Here is a 23,584-nt window from a genome sequence, read left to right as displayed (position 1 = left end):
ACTTAGAATATTTGGCATGGAATTATGACACGTGACGTAAACCCATAATTTTTAAACACGTCTTTTAAGTAAAAAAAAACCAGTGAGTTTTAAAGGTTGAACCGATTAATTTAAACATGGAATTTTAAATTTATTTGATTAAGCATTGAATATGATGTAAGAGGATTTATTTGATTGCATTAAATGTTGAGTGAAAAAAAAACTACATCACCATCTTGACCATTGAAAAAATTACAACACCATCTTGACCATTGAAAAAACTACAACACGTACGCTGTAATATTTTAAATTTAGATTTTCTTCTGTTATATATATATATATATATATATATATATATATATTTCTTTTCGTTATAAATTATATTTATGTGAACAAATATTTTAATTTTTTTTACTTTTTATTGAAATATGTGTGATAACTTTTTTTTTACGTATTTTTTAATCTATAATAAAAAGTACGGTGATGATGTGTTTAAATTTTAAAATTAAATTATAATAAAAAATCTCACGCATAACAGAAAAAGAAATTAAAGAATAGTATAAAAAGGGGCTTGGCTGGCACGTCAAATCTTCGTGGCCCAATAATATCTCAATGGGTCTTGGCCACGTGAACAACAATTTGCCTGGCCTTGGAAGTAACCGCTCATGCTCCTCTCTCTCTCTCTCTCTGTCTCTCTCAAAATTCAAAGCTTTGTCTGTTGCTGCTCTTCACTGATTTCTCTTCCATTTCCAATTGATCGGACTACTTACTTTCACTATCTCTCATTCAAATCACCAACACTCGCATAGACTCGTTGACTCTCTCTCTCTCTTTCTCTCTCTCTGGTGGAGATGGAGAGTTTACCGACGACAATGAAATCGGAAAGGCGGTGGAGATCTAAGCCTCTCCAGGCCTCGAAACCCTCGCTTCTGATGGCCTTCCTCTCTTGCGTAGCTTGGCTCTATGTTGCCGGCCGGTTCGTCTCTCTTCCTTGACCGACACAGAAAATTCTAGATTTGAGATTTTGCTTTGATTTTAATTGCTGGAAAACATAGTTAGGATGTGTTTGGCTGCATTGAATTGGAATCGTCATTGTAGATTCGGGGTCTATGGAAGTCAAATGCGATCCGGTGTTACTGGTTTCCATGATCCAATCCATGGAAAAAGAAAAAGAAAAACCAAAACGCAGCGTTTAGTTCAGCTATCTAATTATATATGTTTTACTTCTTTCTTTATTTTTGCTGCAGTGGCTGATCAGCAGCGCATTTATGATTTGTGCATTTTCAATCATTCATACTAGTTTTCAATTCTTTTGGTTGTGCGATAATCAGGTTGTGGCAAGATGCAGAGAACAGAAAATTACTTACTGGCCTTCTTGACAAGAACTCCCTCCAGGTCTGTGATTTCTTTTTGTTCTCCTCCTTTTATTAGGCACTGAAAATTGTACTAGGGAATTAAAGTCAGTTAATAATGATGTACATTGTATCCGACCTCAGGAAACAAAATTGAGCTCAGTTAAGCTTATTATAAATATTAGAATAGGTTGAACTTTTGTCTCTATACTTCCTGGGGTTTCTCTTGTATGGTTCTTGTGTACTTGGATTGTGTCTGTCTGCTCTTTTAATGGATTTAGACTCATTTACTTATAGAAAAGATTAGGTCGAATTTAATCTTGCGGTTCCCTTTTTTGGGGGGCTTTGAAAAAGAGACTTCATAAGATAAGAAATTATGATTTCTTTTATCTAAAGGTTTCTTACATTTTCCTGGCTTCCGACTTGAGGGATGGTGGCATGTGCTGGTGTTTGTTTGTCTTCCATTTTTTAATTCAATATATCTTTAAGATGTTTGTGTGTTATTGTTGTTAGAGACCCAAAGTGCTTACAGTTGAAGATAAGCTAACGGTTCTAGGATGCAGGTACCTTTATTATCTTATTGTCTTTTTTTGTTTCCCCTTTTCCTTTTAATATTTCTTTCTATAGTTTGGTATGTTTCCTTGTGTCACTATATGGTGTTTGTATTGGTATCTGTGGTGTTGGTTTTTAGAGATCTGGAGAGGAGGATTGTGGATGCTGAAATGGAATTGACGTTGGCGAAGAGTCAAGGGTACCTCAAGAACCAATTGCAGCAAAGTGGGTCTTCTTCTGGCCAAAAGCTTCTTGCTGTTATTGGGGTTTATACTGGATTTGGTAGTCGCTTGAACCGAAATGTGTTTAGAGGGTCTTGGATGCCTAAAGGTCAGTTGGGATTGCGGTGTGCTGATTATGCAGGGTCTATACTTATTATTTCTTGGATGAATATTTAGCTTCCAAGTTTGATTGGCATAGTTGATTTAAGATTAAGTCTTGGTCTTTACATACATTTCTTGCTATTTGAATTCCATCACTATCTTTTGGGACTGGGATGGGCACTGGTTATAAAATTGATCATCAGAAATTTTACATAACTTGATCTTTTCTGTTTTGTAGGTGTATGATGATATTATTAGTGGCAATTTGAGAAGTACATGTAGTCAAATGAATGTCTTTTAACTTTCGTAATCAACTTGGTATAGCTTTGGTGATTGATATTACCTATTTCACTAGGTGTGTGGTCCTAGCCAATAGGTTGAAAAGGGTTGTAGACAAGATTATTTCGAAGCCTTAGAATGCGTTTGTCAAAGGTTGGCAAATATTTGACACCGTTCTTATAGCAAATAAATGTCTGGATTGTAGGATTAGATCTGATGTGCCAGGTGTGTTTTGCAAATTGGATATTGAGAAGGCGTACGATCATGTTAACTGTGAGTTTTTATTATACTTATTGAGGAAGTGTGGTTTTAGGGAGGAATGACGTAATTGGATAGCACATTGTATTTCTTTGGTGCGCTTTTCTGTTTTGGTGAATGACACTCTTGGTTTCTTTAGTAGCTCTCGTGGTTTGAGACATGGTGATCATTTGTCTCATTTGCCTTTTGTCATTGTTATGGAGGCTCTCTAAAATGCTTCAAGCTATGGTAGATGGAGGCTTTCTTTCAGGCTTTTTGTGGGGTCTAGAATCATTGGTGTGCTTCATATTTCCCATTTTTTGTTTGCGGATGACGCCTTGCTTTTTTGTGAGGCAAAACCTAGAACATATACGCTATATGCGTGCCTTATTCTTATTCTTTGAAGCTGTTTTCGGTTTGAAAATTAATTTGACTAAGTCAGAATTGGTTCTTGTGGGTGATGTCAATAATGTTAATGGCTTGGCCAATGTTTTGGGATGCACTGTGTCTTCTTTGCTTGTGAAGTATCTTGGCCTTCTGTTGGGAGCTTCTTTTAAGGCCAAATATATTTGGGATGGTATTATTGAGAAGATTGAGCGCCGTCTAGCTAGGTGGACACATGGTGATCATTTGTCTCTTTTGCCTTTTGTCATTGTTGTGGAGGCACAAATGGTTTAAGCTATGGTAGATGGAGGCTTTCTTTTAGGCTTTTTGTGGGGTCTAGGATCATTGGTGTGTTTCATATTTCCCATCTTCTGTTTGCAAATGACACCTTGCTTTTTTGTGAGGCAAACCTAGAACATCTACACTACATGTGTTCCTTATTCTTGTGCTTTGAAGCTTTGAAAATTAATTTTGACCAAGGCAGATGTGGTTCCTGTGGGTAATGTCAATAATGTTGATGACCTGGCCAGTATTTTGGGATGTGTTGTGTTTTCTTTGCCTATGAAGTATCTTGGCCTTCCGTTGGGAGCTCATTTTAAGGCCAAATATATTTAGGATGGTGTTATTGAGAAGATTGAGCGCTGTCTAGATAGGTGGTAGAGGATGTACCTATTTAACAGTGGATAGGCACATATATTAATAAAGAGCACCATGTCCAATTTGCCTACATATTTCTTGTCTCTTTTCCCAATTTCTGTTGGTGTTGCAAATTGCATAGAATAGTTATAGCGAGATTTCTATGGGGTGTGTTAGGTGATGAGTTCATTTTACTGGGTAAGCTGGTCTAAGATTTGCTCTCTGCTTATTGAGGGAGTGCTGGGGTTCAAAACTTGCTTCTGTTCAATCGTGCTCTTTTGGGAAAGTGGCTTTGGCGCTATGTGCATGAGAGAGAGGCCTTGTGGGGAGTTGTAGTGGATGCCAAATATGACAGTTTGTGGGGTGAGTGGTCTTCTAATGGGGTTGGTGGGTCATACGGGGTGGGTTTGTGAAAAAGATCGGGAGGGGTTGGGGGAAGTTTTCTAGTCATACTAGGGCCCCGTTTGAAAACCACTTCCCCCTCCCCTCCCCTCCCCTCCCCTTCCTTTCACTTCTCCCAAAAAACATCAACTTCAAAATATTCTTAACTTTTTTCACTTTTTATATCACATCAACACTTTCTTATTACTTTTTAAATAAAAAACTCACTACAATACAATTTTTTTTTCACTTTTCCATATAAATTATTTCAACTTTATATCACATCAATTTTAATTTTCAATCATTCAAAAAAAAAAACACAAGGGGAGAGTAAGGGGGTTTTCAAACGGAGCCTAGATTTGAAGTTGGGAGATGGCCCCAAAATTAGATTTTGGCATGACAACTGGTGTGGGGATTAGGTCCTTAAGGATATTTTTCTGGATTTGTATAGTATTGCTTCCATAGAGGAGGCTTCCGTGGCAGATTACTTGGATTCATCCACTGATTCCGATCAGTGGAACGTAATCTTTATCAGAGATGCTCACGATTGGGAGGTGGATGTCTTTGCATTGTTTATTAACTTCTTGTATTCCTTTAGACTGAGGCAAGGAGGTGAAGACAAGTTTCGTTGGGACCACTCCAAGAGAGAGATGTTTGACGTTAGATCTTTCTATAACGTCCCTGTTTCTCATGATAACACCCCTTCCCTTGGAAGAGTATTGGCAGCATAAGGCCCCTTTGAGAGCTGTGTTTTTTACTGGGACAGCCATCCTAGGGAAGATCTTCACCATGGATAACCTAAAGAATAGCATGTTATTGTGGTTGGCTGGTGTTGTGTGTGTAAGTGCCAATGCCTTTGAGTGCTTTTTCAGTTGTGTTTGGTTAGCTTGGGTCATGCCTAGAAGAATAGTAGATCTTTTTGCTTGTTGGAGAGGGTTAGGAGGCACTCCTCAGAGTGTAGCAATGTGAAAGATGGTTTCTCCCTGCCTTTTGTGGTGTCTTTGGAGGGAAAGAAATGATAGGAGTTTTGAAAATTGTGAGAGGATGGTGGTAGAACTTAAGTCTTTTTTTTTCAAAACTCTTTCCACTGGACAACTGCTTTAGATCTTAATTTGTTTAGTTTTCATGATTTTCTTGACTTGTTTTCTCTTTCTAGCTAGGTGTTTCTCCAATATTCTACATGTGTACTTGAATTGCGTTTTTTGCGCTATTAATGATATTTAGTTTACTTAATTAAAAAAAAAAAAAGCTTTTGGACTGGAAGTCGGAAACTCTGACCACATGTTATGGTCATTGCTGTCACCCATTTCTGGATTTCTAGCTCTTCAAGATTGTAAAAGCTATTCTGACCATACTTGAAAATCTTTCTTTGCTGGTGGTACCTTGTAGATAGTTGAATTTGTTATCATATATCCGTATGTGACTGAAAACTTATATCGTTTTTAGACTGCCTTCTCTAATTATAAATTATTAACCAATTGAGCCTAATGCCTGAACAGACATCTACATTCTTTTTCCAAAAGGAGATGAAATTACTAGTATCACTCAGTCAGACTTCAGTAAATTATTTATAATAAAGTTTTACAGAACAATGTGAAGGATCATTAAAATATAATGAGCTCAACCATCTGGATAAACTTCAAAGACTTCTAGTGGTTTCAAATTGAGTGTCTATTGTCTGTGAAGTAGAAACCAAACCATAAATTGAAGAAAGAAGGGGTTTGAGTTGTTTGACCTTAAACAAGGAATAATATATTTACCCAAGGCTTTCAATCCAGTTCTCATTTGAGTTTGACCAATCAAGACATATTTAACATTTGAGCATGACATATTTATATATTTAAGCAAGCTCGTGAGAATTCTTTTTTGTAATATTCTATCTAGTTGAGATATATGAGGCCTTAATTGACGATGCTTCGAGATTTACTAATCTTGTTTGTTCTCCTTTTACTTATACTTAATTGCTTATGTATCTCTATCGCATACACTTTATATGAATTTTAATAATGTTGTATGTCATGTCGAACATTATCAGCCCCACCATATTGGGACATGCCTTTCTTTTTAAACAAGGTATTACAGGCATCATTTTGGCTTTTACAGGTGATGACTTGAGAAAACTTGAAAAAAGAGGAGTGGTCATTCGCTTTGTAATTGGTCGGAGGTTTTTCCAAAAAAACTCAATCCTTTAAATAATATCATATATGCTTTCTTGTACATTTACTTGTTTGGTTGGTTCTTTTGGAACCACCAGCTCTACATTTTGGTAGGGGAATGGGACAAAGTTCTCTCTTACATTATTTTATTTTTCACTTTGAAACTGGCAGTGCCAATCGAGGTGATAGCTTAGATCGCAATATTGACGAGGAAAATCGCTCAACAAAGGATTTCTTGATTCTTGTAAGTTATAGATTCAAATGTTACTACAATTCAACTGGTCAGTCTTCTACCTTTGATTATATGAACTGACATATAACCTCAAAATTTTTGTTATAATGGTATCTTTATCAGTGACAGATCTTAACAGAGACATTTTGAAAATTTTACATCAAATCAAATACAAAAATGAATCTCACAGATGAAAATATTTTTTTTCCTCTTCTGATAACCAGGCTTTAATCAGAGAATCTCAATATTGCTATATAAACCAATTCTCTGCATATAAAATTAAACTTCTAATGCAAAAGAAACTTTTGATTTCTTTAAGTTTTATGTACTTGCTCAAGTTTGAGTACCTTTCCTCTCATTTTATATCTTTATGAACATGCAAATCATAGAGTTTAAACGTACATGTTTCTTTGATAATATAATAGGAAGGTCATGAGGAGGCTCAAGAAGAGCTGCCTAAGAAAGCGAAATTTTTCTTCAGTACTGCAGTTCAAAAATGGGATGCAGAATTTTACGTAAAAGTTGATGACAATATAGGCCTGGATCTTGGTAATTTTTCATATACTATTTGTCCAGAACATCACAACTTGGTAAATTCTGATATATTTATCAGAACTTTTTGATACATCATTTGCACTGTTTTCTGGTCTAGCAGAGGGGTTAATTGGACTTCTTGATCGTCGGCGTGGTCAAGATGGTGCTTACATTGGGTGCATGAAGTCAGGAGATGTGATATCTGAAGAGTATATGTTCTATTATATTTTCTTCAGCTTCATTTTGATTACTTGTCTTCATCCATGATAGATATTAATATATGTACGCTTACTGTTTTTATAGGAACTCTAAATCTTTTTTTTTGATAAGTATAGGAACTCTAAATCTTAATTGAAGTTGTTCAAATTATTTTCCCAACCTGTTTAGAAATGATTATACGTGGCACTATTTTCTTATATTCATATACTTATCAAATTTTATTTTTTTTAATGGAATTATTGCTATTTATTATGAAAGTATAATTCTCTTAAAGGATCTTGATTCATTATCTGAAAATTATGTTGTTTCATATTTGTGTAGTTCTATTTTAGATATATATAATATTAAGAACCAAATATGGTGCTATTCTAGTAGTTATTCACCCTTAGATAGCTTGTAGTCATGTTAATGATTATGTGTTCCTTAAGCACCATTATTGTCAGAAAAAGAATGCTGTGACCAAATTATATTATTAAAACTGTTATCCTGTGAATATTGTATCAGCTAAAATTAGTTCGAATGAATGTGAGAGGCCTCTCCCTGCTGAGAATTGGTATGTAGGACACCTGTCGGCTTATCACTGGCATCCACTTGTGTCAGGCACCAGTTTAGACTCTTATAAGAAATCCACCTTTATTAAGTTACATAGTATGCAACAGTACATTAAAATTATGTTGTTCTTGTTTTTCTGATTGTACAGTTGTTATCTTCATGTTAACTCCTCTATGGATCTTCAACATGCTTCACGGTGTCAAACAAGTAGACACAAGACACACGTGTATATGATTACTATGGTCTATGTATGAAAATGGACATGCATGGTCTTGCTCCCATGTCTCTATGATTACATATTAATTTTAATTAATTTTTTTTTGTTATACACCGTCATTTGCCAATTTTAATCAATGTGTTCTTATAAAAAATAAAATAAAAAAATTTAATCAATGTGTAGATTGTTATTATTTCCTTTCTTGCGTTTTGGTGATCAATATTCAATGGCGCATTTTATCATAGAGCGGCTTAAACTTTGCTTACTCTAACCTGGAAGTGTTTACAATCCGAAGGTTATTGAAATGATCTTTTCAGCATCTAAATTGTTATTCATTTTCAGGGGAAAGGCTTGGTATGAACCTGACTGGTGGAAATTTGGCGATGAGAAATCGTAAGTGATCTAGCTACTAGCTAGTGGATGAGAACAAGTGTGGAGTTTTTTTTTTTTTTTTTTTTTTTTTTTTTTATATTTGTTATTCATAGATCTTTGTGCATTATAAGCGAGTAATGCTTATTTGGTTTTTTTTTTTTTAAATAGTTAATGCGATCTAACTGTATTACTCTAAATTAATTTATTCATTTATGCTTTATTTTGTTGCTGGGGGTGGGAGAAGAGAAGAAAATCTGGTTAACTTAGAGTGTTTTCTCTGTTTTCCTTGCCTTACTGACAGCTAATGGAGTGTTAATCATTCAGAACATTAATCAGCTTTAGTAACTTGTGAAAATCAGAGTGGCTTAACGATAGCATTGGACATGGATATTTGATAAATGTAAAGCATTGATAGTCTTGGACTAATTGGCTTAAAACAACAAAACATATGAAGAAACGGGCTTAATTGTACAATACTCACTTGAACAGTCTGCAATGGAGCTTCACAATCGTCCTCACCCTTAATCATCTATTGTATAACTGTAAGGATTTGACAGTGGCGTGTTTGTTTGTTGCATGATATGATAATTATTTCTGTGGATGCTGGGAGGACTGAAAATAGTTCTCACAAACTAGTCTGCGTCTGTCCTCCTCTAGGGATCAATTGTGTAGTTGACATTTCTCTTTATGATAGTGCTCCTTGCTGTTCCAATTGCGTGATATGAAACTTGACCTTAATTACTTTTCTTCATCAGGTACTTCCGACATGCATCTGGCGCTCTTCTTATCCTCTCCAAGAATTTAGCGGAGTATGTTAACATCAACAGGTTAGTTGCCAATGCCTCAACTGGGAAAACAGGGACTGGTTCAATAGGCAATTCTGTTTTAAGTTTTAAGCTAATGATAAACTTAGGTTGTGTCGGCTTACTCTAATTTGCTCATTCCATTCTCCTTGTCATATCCAGTGCATCTCTCAAGACTTATGCTCATGATGATGTATCAGTGGGTTCATGGATGATGGGTCTCCAAGCAACTTACATAGATGACAATCGCCTTTGCTGCAGTAGCATTAGACAAGGTGAGTTTGTTGCAATGCTTAACTTTTAATAAAATTGGTAGTTTATCCAACATTGTCGAATTGATCCTAATTTATCGTTTTAACAAATTTACCCTTTATTCTTTAAGGAAAATACAGAGAACAAGCGAAAATCGATTCTCATATAAAGAGTCTAATCACAGAACAATCTATGGAACATAGGTTAATAATTGTGTTCAAAAGAAGTCTGCCCATTGTTTTAAGACACGTTTACCGGCTATATGTAACTTGAATTCAGTGTCCATCTTTCGTATTTCCAGACAAGGTGTGTTCCCTGGCTTGATCAGAGGAAATAGCTTCTTATCGGGGAAAATCCGCGCGACTTCCTTTTCGGTCTATTCATTCAGCAAGTTTAATTGCATGAGCAGCATCATTACATTCCGAACATTTGTGCACATATTTGTTGCATCCGGTTACCTCGAGGGATTTGTGAAAACATTAGCAAGATTACTCTCTTGGATCAGGAGAGGCAGCAATTTTTTTTATAGGGGGAGGAAATACGTTTACCAAACTGTTCTCTCTCCAGTTGGTGCCTGCTATTTGAGCTTGAGTGAAGCTGGATGCTAGTGTATAAAATTGATGAGATATTTCATGTTTGATTCAGTCAATATAGGATTATAGGAAAGGAAAGCCTCTGTTTCCTACCAATTATGCATGTGCATTCTTTCTCTGGAGTTAATCCTGAGTTGAGCTATAGCATTGTTTCGTGTTGTATAACATAAATTTAATTAATTGATTTGTTAACTTCCCAGAGGAACTTGTGACTTTTACACCCCAGCTTTGAATATCGTTTTTCATGCTTGTTTGATCCGGGCAAATTTTTATTTGGTTTCATGCAAATTTTCGAGATGGAAAAGGGCAAATATGGGATTTGTCAAAACAAAAAAAAAAAAAAAAAAAGGAAAATTACAGATATTCCCCCAAATTACCACCTCACCCAATTGTCAATGTCTTCTTGAAACTACCAATTGTATAATGTTTTTCTTAAACTTAAAAAAAAAAATGTCAATGAACTCGAAAACCAACAAAGAAACAAAAGTTGCTCCAAATTTTTTTCAATAAGGAAAAAACATCCTTATAAATTCGGGAAAAAAAATTAAAACTAAAAAAAAAAATGAAAAAAAAGAAGAACTTTTTTAAGGAAAAAAAAAATGAAAATTATTAAAAAAAAAAAGAAAAAAAAAATTGAAAAACCGGTTTTTAAATTTTTGTTTCTTTGGTTTTAATTTTTAGAATTCTTATAATTTTGTGAAGGGTATTTTTGTTATTGGGAGGTATATTGACAATTTTTTGATAATTTAGGGAAAACATTGATACAATTAGTAGTTTAAGCCCTTTGGGGGGATATTGATAGTAATGTGATAGTTTAAGGAAAATATGTTTACTTTTTTTTAAAAAAAAAGAAGGAAAATTACACGTATCTTCCCAAATTACCACCTCACCTAATTGTCAATGTCCTCTTGAAACTATCAATTTTATCAATGTTTTTCCTAAACTACAAAAAAAAAAAAAAAAAAAAATGTCAATGAACTTGAAAACCAACAAAGACACAAAAGTAACTCTAAATTCTTGAAACTGCCAATTGTATCGATGTTTTTCTAAAACTAAAAAGAAAAAAAAAATGTCAATGAACTCGAAAACCAACAAAGAAACACTAAAATTTTTTTAAATAAGAAAAAAATATCTTTATAAATTCGGAAAAAAAGAAAGAAATAAAATGATTTTTTTTTAAAAAAAAAAAAACAAAAAAATATGAACTTTTTTAAGAAAAAAAAAGGATAAAAAAACAGAAAATTATTAAAAAAAACAAAAAAGAAAACAAAAAAAAATTGAAAATCCGAGTTTTTAAATTTTTGTGAAGGTTATTTTTGTCATTGAGAGGTATATTGACAATTTTTTGATAGTTTAAGAAAAACATTGACACAATTAGTAGTTTGGGTCCTTTTGGGGGGGGGGGGGGGGCGGGGGATATTGATAGTAATGTGGTAGTTTAAAATATGTGTACTTTTTTTTTTTTAAAAAAAATTATTTATTTTTATAAGATTTCCAAAAAAGGTTCTTAAATACCAAAGAAACATTCCGTTTTAGACCAATGTGGACAGAAATTTCCTACAAACTAGTTTGTAGGAAATTTCATATAACCCACATATAAGATTGATATATGTCCCTTGGCATGTGCTTCTCACATTTTTATAGCATTAATAAAAAAACATGTGCTTCTCACATGTTTAAATGATACATGTCACTATTATATGTGGGTTGTATGAAATTTCCTACAAACCGATTTGTAGGTAATTTCTGTCCGAAAAATAATAACAAACAATCTAAACACAAAACACTCTTAAAAACATAAAAACAATTTTAAAAAAACATGTTCGAGAGAGGACCGTTGCTATAATTTTGGGTGGTATTATCTTTTTATCTCTATCCCGATAATTTGGGGTGATATATGGTGCCGCCCGAATTATAATGTTGCTATATCAATATTTATCATTTATATCGACTTAGTGATTATCATTCAATTATCTACTTAATATTGATAAAAATAAAATTAAGATTTTTTTTAAAAAAAAAAAATCCTATTTTTTTATCATAAAAATTCTAAACGGCTAACGGTTGTCCGTTTATATTATCCCCATTCATTAATCTTTTTTGACCTCAAATTCTAGGGGTACCAAAAGCTTAAACCCAAAACGACAGCAAATCGGAGAGCAGAACCACCGAAACAGCCGAAATGGCTACGCTTCTCAAGTTCTACAGACCCTTCTCCCCAATCCGATTCCCCAACTCGGTACGGACGATTCGACTCACAACCCACCACTCGCACACCCTCTTCTTCAAGCCCAAGCCCAAGAAGAGCAGCCTTATCCGCTGTACTCGTCTCAGTTCTCTGAGCTCCCCTCAGCCTTCGGTTCCATCGTCGTCGTCGTCGACGGAGCTGTGGCTGTACAACACGATGAGCAAGAAGAAGCAAGTGTTCAAGCCCAAAGTGGAGGGTCTGGTGGGCATGTACGTGTGCGGAGTCACAGCTTATGATCTCAGCCATATCGGCCACGCCCGCGTCTATGTCACTTTTGATGTTCTCTACAGGTCTTCACTTCCCTCTCTATTTCTCTCCATATATTTGTGTATATATATGTAGAAAAATATGTTTTTTTTTTTTTGGGTTTTGGTAATGTGGTTGATGTGTTTGTGTTTGTTTAGGCAGATATCTTAGGCATTTGGGGTGTGAGGTCCGTTATGTACGGAATTTTACCGATGTGGACGACAAGGTGAGCTGAAATTGCCCAGTTAGCTATCGCTTAAGAATTACAAATTTCAGCATTGATTTTATTTTCTGCTTGGTAAATTGTGTGATGGGCTTGTTGGGATTTCGAATAAAAATTGATGCATACTTTATTGGCTTTGTATCTGAACGTCCACGAATCCATTTGGTTGGGCTCTCCCTTCTGTTGAATAGACTTTGGTTGAATCACTAAGATTGGCCCCGTGATTTCGTAGGCCAAAAGCCCCTTTTTAAACAAAATCGAGGGTGTGCGTTTGAAAAAAAATGGCGGTTTAAAAACTTAGAAAAATTCGCATTTTAAAAGACACAGGCCAAACCTTGAGTTTTGAAACCACTAAACTAAATGGTCATGAAAAATGTAATTGCAGGAGTCGGGTGTTAATTCGGTTTTACATATACACATTAAGCTTTTTGTAGTTTTAGGAGTTCTGAAATAAGTGCTTTCTTGAGTTCCAATTTAAGGGAGTTTAATAAATTTAGCATCTAAACGTCGAACTAACTTGAAGATCGAGAATTCTCCCCCCCACCCCCGAAATGCCAAGCGTGCTTAAATGTTGGATATGTTCTCTTAATTTCTGAGTATGACTTATTTGTTCACATTCTACAACTTGAGCCCTCTAATTCTTGGTTATATGCATCTTTCATTTGATCTCTTGATGTCTGTTACTGTCCTGTTCGACAATGTTGTAATTTGGGTTGTAGCTCTTCATATGTCAATCAGGTTTGATGTTATTGTGCTACAAGAACTGGATACCAAATACCAACTTCTTCTTTTCACATTGGTATGACAGGATAGCTGAGTCTGCACTTTTCAAATTCTGTAGATAATTGCTCGGGCAAATGAATTAGGGGAGGATCCAATCAGTTTGAGCAGACGCTACTGCGAAGAGTTTCGTCAAGATATGACATTACTTCATTGCCTGCCACCTTCTGTTGAACCACGAGTATCAGATCACATGCCCCAAATCATTGACATGATCAAGCAGGTGCCTTTATTGATTTTGACCCCTTTTTTGTTGCATACTAGCATTATTGCAAAATGAACAGATTCTGCATTAACTTTGAGACTGTTGGTATAAATTATCTATTGTCTCAAGGTGCTACACGTTATTGACTTTTTAGTATAATGGCACTATGAATATATTCTGCAATAACTTCACACTTATCCTCTAAATTATTTTTTGATTTTCAAGGAATGTATTTGTATATGTTATATACCGCTCTTGCTTTCTTGGATGCTTTTCCTTGAAACATGAGATATGTTCATTTAATTCATTGACACACTTCTTGGCAGATTCTTGATAATGGGTATGCCTATGGAGTTGATGGGGACGTGTACTTCGATGTATACAAGTTTCCAGAATATGGACGATTATCTGGGCGAAAATTAGAAGATAATCGAGCTGGTGAGCGGGTTGCTGTGGACTCAAGGAAGAAAAATCCTGCTGATTTTGCTCTATGGAAGGCAAGTGTTCATTACAATTATAGCAAAAGCACTTGCATGATCAATACAAATTATTGAAAAATCAGAATTGGGAAATCTGAGCTTTTATGTTTACTCTTAGCAGATCTGTAAGGGAGTCCAGTTTGTAGAATTCATGCGTGTGCGTGTGTGCACCTACATGTTTATGTGTGGTTTGACAACGTACTCGCGCATGTAACATGTTGTGAATACTTGTTGACTTGGAGGTGTAGATCTATGCATGCGATGAAGACAATGAAATTTGCTCTAAAGATTTTTTAATGTGAAATGCATTAAGTTTCTTTAACTAAATGATTCTATAGGAAATAGACTAGATATATGGAAATTGGTTGGTAAATTTTGACATTTTTTGGTGTTGGCAAATCATCACTTCTGATATCCTCTTTGGTTATTGTTCTGATCGGTCCCTTCCCCTTATAATATCGTTTGGTTGTGTATTTACACTGATGAACATTATTATTTATCATGTTTGCATCCAAGCTTCGGTTCAGAATTAGTTGAAAGTTATTTTAAGAGTTTATAAAATTTTGCAGGCTGCAAAGGAGGGAGAGCCATGTTGGGAGAGCCCATGGGGTCTTGGAAGACCTGGTTGGCATATTGAGTGTAGTGCCATGAGTGCTGCTCATCTCGGTTACTCTTTTGACATACATGGTGGAGGAATGGACCTTGTGTTTCCCCACCACGAAAATGAAATTGCTCAGAGTTGTGCTGCATGTAAACAGAGCAATATAAGCTACTGGATACACAACGGCTTTGTCACTGTTGACTCAGAGAAAATGTCCAAATCCCTTGGAAACTTCTTTACAATTCGGCAGGTAAAGGATTCTGTCTGGTTTAGGGAAATCAATTGTTTTCCTATTTTGTTTTATTTTATGTAACTGACTTTATCATCTTCTTTGAGTCCTTAAGTTTTTGCATCAGCGTCAATTTTGTAATCATCCCATGGTATAAGAATTAATGTTTTCCCAGGTTATAGACCTTTACCATCCACTGGCTTTGAGACTTTTCTTGATGGAGTCCCACTACCGATCTCCAATCAACTACTCTGATGTGCAGCTTGAAATTGCTTCGGATCGTATTTTCTACATCTATCAGGTACCAAGGATCTGATTGCCTTTCGACAAGAAGAACCCACCCCCTGTCCTCTCTCTCTCTCTCTCTCTCTCTCTCTCGCGCGCGCACACACACACACACACACCCACGCACGCACACACAGGTTGAATCACCCAACGTTGTTGATTACACTTATTTATTTTTATTCATTATCTTCCTTCAATTTTGAGTCAAACTCTTTATTTGGACCAACCTGCTGCGTTTATTAGTCTGATTGGTCCTTCTACGTGGGTCCTTGATGAAAGGCACCATTAATTTTCAGGGAGTCCTTGGGTTTAGTTTCCAGTGATGCAATGCAGCATTTTCAGGGAGTCCTTGGGTTTAGTTTCCAGTGATACTCTTTTCTTCTTGAGTTTCCTGGCACTTTAGATTTGAGACAAATGAGATTATTTTCTTGAATTTCCCAGCACTCTAGATTTAAGACAAACGAAGAATACTTTAATAATGAATAATGTCATAGACAGATTTCACGTCATGTGTTCTCTGATGGTTTCCTGTTAAAATCACAGTTTCTACTGTTTTTCATCTTCATGAGATCCGATTGGTTGCAGACGTTGCATGATTGTGAAAATGTTCTAAGCCAGAATGAGGTAGCCATTCGAGCGGATTTGATCCCACCTGATACTGCAAATTGCATCAATGACTTCCAAAACATTTTTGGAGCCTCAATGTCAGATGATCTTCACACTCCTGTTGTTCTGGCTGCAATATCTGACCCATTAAAGACCATCAATGATCTCCTACATACCCGTAAGGTATTGTATTTCACATACACATGTTTATTGGTATCGATATGTAACTTTGTTATGCTTATTTCATTTTGATTGAATGTATTGTGTACGTCTTGGAAGAAACTCATAGGATGTGATGTTGGCTTGTATTTTGGCATGAAAATAAGTTTTGAGTTGGTTTGACATTAAACATAAGTGGGGGTTTCAAGCATTGTTAATATGACTTGATAACCGAACCTGAATCCTAAGTCCATGATTTCAACCTGAGAACCTAACTTGTTTGTGGCAAATTTAAGGGTCTTATTTGGGGACCTGGCCAAATTGCTGCCATAATTTTTGCAGTAAATTTCATGCACGATTGAGATTCTTGCTCTGTTGCTTCTCCCTGCAGTATAATTGGTGCACTTGTTTCTTAATATTGGTATGATATGATTCCTACTCTCTCATTTGTCTTTGTACCCTGTGTTACTGAATGATCCAAGCAGGGGAAGAAGCAAGATTTACGAATGGAATCTCTTGCAGCTTTGGAAAGGATAATCAGGAATGTTCTGACTGTTTTAGGATTGATGCCCACAAGTTACTCAGAGGTACAGAAGATTCATGTTTGGAGACTGCTCTCTGTTTCATTATGACAATGTTCACTCTTTCTATTTCTCCACCGTTTCACACTTCTTTTATGATTTCAGATATTTGAATGGTTTCAGACGTGATGTTCCTCATATTCTGATTGCTAATGTTAGCTGTTTGTGTATTTTGTAGTTAAGATTTACTTTCTTGTGCTACAGGTTTTGCAGCAGCTGATGGAAAAGGCTTTGAAGCGTGCTAAGTTGACAGAAGACCAAGTCTTAAAAAAAATAGAAGAAAGGACTGCAGCAAGGAGGAACAAGGAGTATGAAAAATCAGATGCAGTTAGGAAAGATTTAGCTGCTGTTGGAATTGCTCTTATGGATAGCGCTGAAGGGACTACTTGGAGACCAGCTGTTCCACTCGCACTTCAAGAGCAGCAGGTGACGGCAACTTGAACGGCTTCCAGGTTCACATTTTTTAACTAATTATTGGGATTCTGCTGTGTAAGATTTGGGTGAATGCAGTTTTTCTCCCAGACATTTAAGGAAGATGTTCAATTGTGGGTAGCTATTAAAAAATAAAATCACTGTTCTTTTACTTATAAAAAAAAATTAAAAAATAAAATCAGTGAGCATCATAGCCAATTTCAATTTTGGTTTCCAAGTAATGATTAATACATTTTACGTTGAACCAAACACAACTGCCCTGTAAACATTTCATTTTTTGGTTTTCTTCCATCTTATAGAATAAGATTAAAAAAAAAATGCACAAAATTTTCATATTTTCATATTTTGTTGGTATACTTGAAAGTGGGATTGATCAATTACTTACAGGCAGGGAAGTTAATATAAGGTATTTGAGCAAATACAATGGAGAAAGAAGCAACAGCTATTGGATCTGATTCATTTACATGTATTGGTTCCAATGGTGGAATATCCCCAGTTGAATCTACAGCAAGTATTTTCCCATTTAGAAGCATTGTTTGGCTGTGTAAATCCCCATCTTTTGCTGTCAAGTGATATTCTTCCCTTGTACTCTTACCAATTACAGGCCCTCCAGCCACTGTAGCCAATTTTGTTCTTGGACTTTGATTTTCTTGTGTAGTTGTAGTCATGAGGTTACTGGTACCATTTTCAGTCGACACACGCACGTGAAATGTAGTGTTACCGTCTAGGTTGATCAGAAGCAACGTGATTCCTTGCTGCAGAGCCATGGAAACTCAATGAATTAGCAAACTTTCTTCTTTCTTTTTTCTTTTTTCTGCTAACTGTAGATTGTACTCACCGTTTTCTTTGAACAGTGAGCATAAGCACGTATTTTACTTGTTCCCGAGAAGCTTGTGGACAGAACGTTGTTTCCCATTAATCGGTGAAAAAGAAGGGCACTGTGAAATAAAACAAATATTCATTAGCTTTCCATGTGCATCGGCATTCCCCTCGACACCATTCAATTAAATAGGTTGAGTTAGGGTTGATCTATATAATCTTATATTTTTGACACAACTCGAATCCGAAACGACATTTAGGGTTAGCAATTTTTGAAATGACATGTGAATTTGAAATGAATTCAACAAGAAATTAGCGGGTGAGAATTGAAAGGTTAAATGAGTCGGATCATGGTTGATCTATATAGTTTTATACTCATATCTTAATATGACTTGAACCCGATATGCGAACACGAGTTGTAACCAGTACTCCAAACTCCAAAATGGGTCGGAGAAAATTTGTCAACCCAATTTATTATATTGACCATGTGATAATAAAGGAAAATTTTGTGAAACCCAATTTAAAAGAAAACTTGTACTTGAAGTTGAAGAATAACCTGTAGTAATCGGGATTTGGAACAGAGGTGGAGGTGTCGAGGAGGCCATAGTTTCCACCTATCAATGTTTGTCTGCAATATGTTTTGGTATCAAAAGATGATGCCATTCCAAGCTGGTCTAAGTACCTGTTTGTTTATTCAATGGAAAAGAATATGATCACTATCCAAAAATAAAAATATATAATAATAATAATAATAATAATAAAAAAAAAGAAGCATGAAAGAAAAGATTTGAAGAGAGCAAAGTAATCAATTACCAGAAGCTAAAAACAAAAGAATTAGTGACGAGATTATGGCCGCTGTTATAAGCTCCCCCAGCTTCCCCAACCCATGCAACTGCTGGAGTCCCAGTATTCTTCAGAATGCTTTGAAGTCTTCCAAAAGTCTGCCATATGCTGTCCAGTGTAGATGGATCTAGGATCTCCTCAATAAGGTGATCATTACTGCCTATTTTTTGGAAAAAAGAAAAGAAAAAGAAGTGAGTAAAAATGACTGTTTAGGAAGACTCGGAGTGTCAATTTCCTCTGCTCGCGTATCATGCGCGGGTCGTATTGAGATATGAATATAAGATTATATATATCAACGTTAATTCGACCTATTTAATTAAATGGTTAGACCCTTCAACCATAACCCGCATGATTCTTCTGTCTATTAATAACTGCATGCTTTGCACAATAGATGTGAAGTAATTTCGTGTTGGGTTCGTATTAAGTTTACAGGTCGTGTCGAAACATCGGTATAAGACTGTATAGGTTTGACCATAACTCGACCCATTTAATTAAACGGGTCATATCCCTCAACCCTAATCCGCTAATTTCGTGTAAAAAAAATTTAGCCTTAGTTCAAATTCAAACTCAGGACGGAATATTGAAATCACCGATTATTTCAAGAGTTTAAACTGATAGAAAATTATTGATTTAATCATTTAAATAATATTTTGAATTTGGTGTTATGAAATGCTAATTTTACCTGGACCAAGGCTGTAAATGTGGTGGGTAACTACTTGAAGAGATTTAGGTGTTTTCTGTATGAATGCAGTGAACCAGTCTGCGTCAAAGAAGCCTCCTGGTGCTATCACTTGGGGTTTTACTTCAAAACCAGCATAAATATCTTGCACTATTTTTTGGAGAGAGTTTAGGTCTGCTGCATAATCATCTGATGAAACACTTGTTCCAATTCCACGTCCACTCACTTCATTTCCTGGAAAAAGGAACAACAATTTCATATATATCCACATCATCAAACCTTTGACCATAAATTTAGAAAGAAAACAAATGTAATTCTGATACTGAAATGTCGGTTAACTGTGAACTCAAGACGCCTACTCTGGTACCATATTAAATTATTAATTGTCTCAAAAGTTTAAACCGATAGAAATGACTTCATTTACTTAATATTTTAACAGATTGAGCTAGAAGTTTATAGTTGATATCTATAAAGGTACTCTTAGGGGCCGTTCGGGTTTGAGATTCCATTAAGTGCGATTTAAAAATGTAATTTTTAAAAACACAGTTAAGTATTGCAAAAATCGCAATTTAGCTTTTTTACTTTTATTTTTTTTTTAAAAAACGTAATCTCAAACGATTTAGACTTCTGCAATTTGGTCTAAAATCGTAATTTTTATCTACGGAATGGCAATGCCAAACACACCCTTACACTTTCTTTATTTCGTAAAGAAAGACTATTAAAAGCTAAAGCAAACTGCTTTGCAATTCATGTTCTCGTATCGAGTTTGGGTCGTATTGAAACATGAATCTAAGACTATTATATAAGCCAACTTTAACTTGACCCGTTTGATTAAACGAGTCAGACTCCTCAACTCTAACTCGCTAATTTCGTATTGGATTCGTGTCAAATTTACGAATCGTGTCAAAAATTGCTAGCACTAATTTTGCATAAGATAAGACTTCTTACCAAGCTCCCAACCATGAATGGTATACCCCTTGTTGACAGTATATCGTATAAGAGACTCGGCATCACTGGAATTCCAAGCTCCTACAGTAGCACCTTGGGAATCTCTGGTCTTCCCGCTTAGTTCATTCAGACCAAAAACAACAACAGCCCTGGATTTCAAAACAGAGGAAGTGATCATGTTAACAAAACGAATTTCTTTAGGGAAAAGCAAAAAGAAAGGGACAAAGTTTTCCTCCGAACTGGGAGGAACTATTAAACTGACGTCTGTTCTTAGAGCACGATGTTACCCGGTTTTGTTGAAGAAAATGTTGAGTTGGTCCCAGCGAGACAGAGGCAAGCAGGCTTGAGAGAAGCCTAAAAACTCTGAAGTATTTTTGACAAATGGGGTACATGGTTGTGGATTGCCTTCTCTTTCGTATATCACTCTGTCTTGTAAGGTGCCACCAACTCTTATTTTCAGGGGAGAAAATGCTGCAATAATACAATCAAAGCCCATATCTAAGTAGGAGTGATTCTTATGTTAAAAAAGGTTGTGCAAATTGACTACTTTACCTTTGATGGCATTCATTAGTACTTTGTTGTTAAGGTCCTACCAAAACAAAAAGATGACACAAATTAGAATAAGAACAAAAAATAAAAAAGAAAGACAGTTTTCATTGACCAGAGTAGGAGAAAATTTAGAGCATGTAATTCTTACGCGCGTTCTAAAAATGCATGTGATCTGTTAATCTTATTACAAATGTACGTAAAAATCACATATATGTGTTTTACCTTTGAGAGTTTCAGCCACACAGACTTTTCTTAGTCAATTTAATAGAGTAATACTTTTCAAAGTCAATTTAATAGAGTAATGCTCACTCTGTGCATTAATTTCTCTATTAAATTGACAAAGAAAAGTCTCTGTGGCTGAAACTATGACATTTTGTGAATATCCAATATCTTTTTGCTCAATAATCGCAGTGAAAAAAAAGAAAAGAAGAAAAAGCAATTAGTAAAGAGAATAATAAAGACTAATTCTGATATGATTGATAAGAAAGACAAGCCAAACTCGAACGATAACGAAGACAATGAAAAAAAAAAAACAGAGCATGTTAAGGAAGGATGATGAGCTTACTAGATTAAGGATAGAAGCTTGGCCCCAGCTACATGTTCCATAGTCACATTTGTCAGGAGGCCACCAATCGAGAGTGGCACAAACGAAGTCATCATCTATTCTTCCAATTGCTGTTGTTCCATTTACAAAAACGATGCCTTCAATGATATCTTCAGGACCTGTAGTCGTATTCTGTGAGCAGCTGTGAATGACCCAGTAAAGGCAGAAAGACACAAGAAAGAGGAAAAACAGAGAACCCATCCCATAAAACACTGCTTTCCGCATGCGCAGTCTGGTTAGTGCAAGCTCAAACATGGCTATAAATATATTTCTATCTATCTATAGAAACAGAGAGAGAGAGAGAGAGAGAGAGAGAGAGAGAGAGAGAGAGAGCAGGTGCTCGTAGATGAAAGAATTGTTAATATATGTTAGCGTGAGAGAGATTTGATTCCAAGTTTCAAAGTCAACACCTGAAGAAGAAGGATAAATTTATCTTCTGTGCTAGATTTATCATTATTCATTGCCCACCTCAATAAGGAAGACCAAAGATGTAAATATCCCCTGATTATTAGAAGCAAAAAGCAGAGGAAAACCTCCACCAGACCAACAAGGTAATGAGATAAAATTAATGTAGAATGAAGGAAAGCCTCCACCAGACCACATAATTAAGCACAGGCAGTCCCAAACCAAACCTTCTAAACGTTTCTATGGCTGCAGCCAGCAGGGGACTAAAACCTGCTTTTACACATGCCTACACATCTAAGGAGACTTTTACACATGCCTACACATCTAAGGAGACTTATATATATATATATAAAACAGAGCATGGAGAGAGAGAGAGAGAGTTTTGTGGATTTTAGCTGGGTTGCCCTAGGTTTCTTCGATTCCATGGGCAGAATTTTCTTATAAATTTAGTTTTTAAAGTGTTAAAATATTGATTAAATAAATAAATTTATTTTTTCTTATCGGTTTAAATTTTTGGGATAAGTAATAATTTAACATGGTATCAGAGCCAAATGTCCTAAGTTCAAACATTGACTCCGTCATTTACCTTCCATTTCAATTAAATATTTCATGTGTTAGCCTCACTTAAAAGGGTGTTTGAGCTCACACGTGAGGGGAGGGTATTTAACAGTAAGAAGCACATGTTTTTTTAATACCATGTAGCCCTTATATACATTTTTAATAGCATTAATAGAAAAACACATATTAAGACGGCATAATTTCTACAACTCAATTGATAAGAAATTTATATAGTTTCTTGGTTGACCTTTGACTTTGACAATGGTGGCTTACTCAAGTTTCCACCGTGGTGTAATGAGAACCTCACACAAACTCTGGCGTAATTGGAGCCTGCCTTGGATAAAGCCTTATTGCTTGCTGCTTCCAGAGTGGAGGATGAGTAAGACTTCTATAGATATATTCCTAAAGAATTGCTACAATTGCAAGTGGAGCCTGTCTTAGATAGCCCAATGCTTTCAACCAGAAGAGGATATGCTTGACACACAATGAACCAAATTTGATGTGGCTTTTGGATTTTTATATTAACACATGCTACTTCATCTTCATCCAACATACAATGGGCTACTCAATCTATTGGCTTTTGACTCGCTCTGTTACGGTTTTAAATGTCTCACATGTTTTAAGTATAATTTTAATTGTGTATATTGTATATACGTTTCTGGGCATCCTCCCCTTACAAAATAGGTTATAAGGGTGAGTTATACTCTATGATTGTATCATTTAGTATCAGAGCCAACTATTTGAGGTTGAATCGCGAAAGGGATGAACTATAGGCTGAATTTATATGCCTTGATATTATATATGGGTATAGTATAAAGTCGTTGAATATTAACAGATGAATGGAACCATCAAAAGAGCTACTATTGGGTTAGTGTCGATCGAATGGGTCGCCGTGGACATCGGCTGCATGCCTAAGTTAAATATATATGCATTCATAAATTAAAAATTAAATTTGACCCGTCATTCCTACTTTGAGCCTCTAAATGAGAAATTTTGGTTCTGTTCTTATTCATAACATTAATCAATTCTATGTTAATTATGTTTAGGTTTGT

The 23,584-nt window shown here is 35.5% G+C and overlaps 3 protein-coding genes across 8 annotated transcripts; 2 read left to right on the top strand and 1 right to left on the bottom strand.

The window, feature by feature from the left end:
• Nucleotides 1-586: 586 nt before the first annotated feature.
• LOC133871022 (hydroxyproline O-galactosyltransferase HPGT3-like) lies at nucleotides 587-10,258 on the top strand. 2 transcript variants are annotated; one of them, XM_062308358.1, is made up of 12 exons: nucleotides 589-955; nucleotides 1,311-1,374; nucleotides 1,845-1,894; nucleotides 2,023-2,213; nucleotides 6,227-6,287; nucleotides 6,451-6,523; nucleotides 6,937-7,060; nucleotides 7,167-7,254; nucleotides 8,376-8,426; nucleotides 9,161-9,232; nucleotides 9,371-9,483; nucleotides 9,762-10,258. In XM_062308358.1, exons 1-12 carry the CDS (start codon nucleotides 831-833, stop codon nucleotides 9,782-9,784), a joined length of 1,035 nt encoding a protein of 344 aa, XP_062164342.1. In that variant the 5' UTR covers nucleotides 589-830; the 3' UTR covers nucleotides 9,785-10,258. The 2 variants fall into 2 exon arrangements, with proteins under 2 accessions (XP_062164341.1, XP_062164342.1); XM_062308357.1 differs by lacking the exon at nucleotides 9,762-10,258 and having other exon boundaries at nucleotides 587-955; nucleotides 9,371-9,527.
• A 1,890-nt stretch (nucleotides 10,259-12,148) lies between these two features.
• LOC133870702 (cysteine--tRNA ligase, chloroplastic/mitochondrial) lies at nucleotides 12,149-18,097 on the top strand. Of its 5 annotated transcripts, XM_062307891.1 has the most exons (10): nucleotides 12,149-12,591; nucleotides 12,710-12,773; nucleotides 13,612-13,773; nucleotides 14,082-14,252; nucleotides 14,804-15,085; nucleotides 15,240-15,365; nucleotides 15,935-16,138; nucleotides 16,600-16,701; nucleotides 16,900-17,147; nucleotides 17,515-18,097. In XM_062307891.1, the coding sequence occupies exons 1-9, from the start codon at nucleotides 12,236-12,238 to the stop codon at nucleotides 17,134-17,136; spliced, it is 1,704 nt and encodes a 567-aa protein (XP_062163875.1). In that variant the 5' UTR covers nucleotides 12,149-12,235; the 3' UTR covers nucleotides 17,137-17,147; nucleotides 17,515-18,097. The 5 variants fall into 5 exon arrangements, with proteins under 5 accessions (XP_062163875.1, XP_062163874.1, XP_062163876.1 ...); XM_062307890.1 differs by having other exon boundaries at nucleotides 16,900-18,097; XM_062307892.1 differs by having other exon boundaries at nucleotides 12,452-12,591; nucleotides 12,706-12,773; nucleotides 16,900-18,097.
• On the bottom strand, nucleotides 17,482-21,889 carry LOC133870704 (heparanase-like protein 3). Its single transcript, XM_062307896.1, has 9 exons — nucleotides 21,531-21,889; nucleotides 20,969-21,005; nucleotides 20,704-20,887; nucleotides 20,417-20,565; nucleotides 19,472-19,702; nucleotides 18,760-18,949; nucleotides 18,503-18,628; nucleotides 17,966-18,065; nucleotides 17,482-17,882 (listed from the first exon to the last, which is right to left on the bottom strand). Exons 1-9 carry the CDS (start codon nucleotides 21,822-21,824, stop codon nucleotides 17,505-17,507), a joined length of 1,689 nt encoding a protein of 562 aa, XP_062163880.1. The 5' UTR covers nucleotides 21,825-21,889; the 3' UTR covers nucleotides 17,482-17,504.
• Nucleotides 21,890-23,584: the final 1,695 nt, after the last annotated feature.

This window comes from Alnus glutinosa, chromosome 6, assembly GCF_958979055.1.
Source record: "Alnus glutinosa chromosome 6, dhAlnGlut1.1, whole genome shotgun sequence".
NCBI classification, from domain to species: domain Eukaryota; kingdom Viridiplantae; phylum Streptophyta; class Magnoliopsida; order Fagales; family Betulaceae; genus Alnus; species Alnus glutinosa.
This window is presented reverse-complemented; position numbering and strand designations above follow the sequence as displayed.

What these genes read in the sequence shown, in the direction of transcription:
- LOC133871022 (XM_062308357.1), top strand. Translation starts at nt 831, where the DNA reads ATGGAGAGTTTACCGACGACAATGAAATCGGAAAGGCGGTGGAGATCT. An exon ending in TGGCTCTATGTTGCCGGCCG is followed by an intron (nt 956 to 1,310) that starts GTTCGTCTCTCT and finishes TGCGATAATCAG; the next exon opens with GTTGTGGCAAGATGCAGAGA. An exon ending in GGAGATGTGATATCTGAAGA is followed by an intron (nt 7,255 to 8,375) that starts GTATATGTTCTA and finishes ATTCATTTTCAG; the next exon opens with GGGAAAGGCTTGGTATGAAC.
- LOC133870702 (XM_062307891.1), top strand. Translation starts at nt 12,236, where the DNA reads ATGGCTACGCTTCTCAAGTTCTACAGACCCTTCTCCCCAATCCGATTC. An exon ending in TCATTGACATGATCAAGCAG is followed by an intron (nt 13,774 to 14,081) that starts GTGCCTTTATTG and finishes ACTTCTTGGCAG; the next exon opens with ATTCTTGATAATGGGTATGC. An exon ending in CTGATTTTGCTCTATGGAAG is followed by an intron (nt 14,253 to 14,803) that starts GCAAGTGTTCAT and finishes AAAATTTTGCAG; the next exon opens with GCTGCAAAGGAGGGAGAGCC.
- LOC133870704 (XM_062307896.1), bottom strand. Translation starts at nt 21,824, where the DNA reads ATGTTTGAGCTTGCACTAACCAGACTGCGCATGCGGAAAGCAGTGTTT. An exon ending in CATTCATGGTTGGGAGCTTG is followed by an intron (nt 19,703 to 20,416) that starts GTAAGAAGTCTT and finishes TCCTTTTTCCAG; the next exon opens with GAAATGAAGTGAGTGGACGT. An exon ending in CCAAATCCCGATTACTACAG is followed by an intron (nt 18,066 to 18,502) that starts GTTATTCTTCAA and finishes TTTATTTCACAG; the next exon opens with TGCCCTTCTTTTTCACCGAT.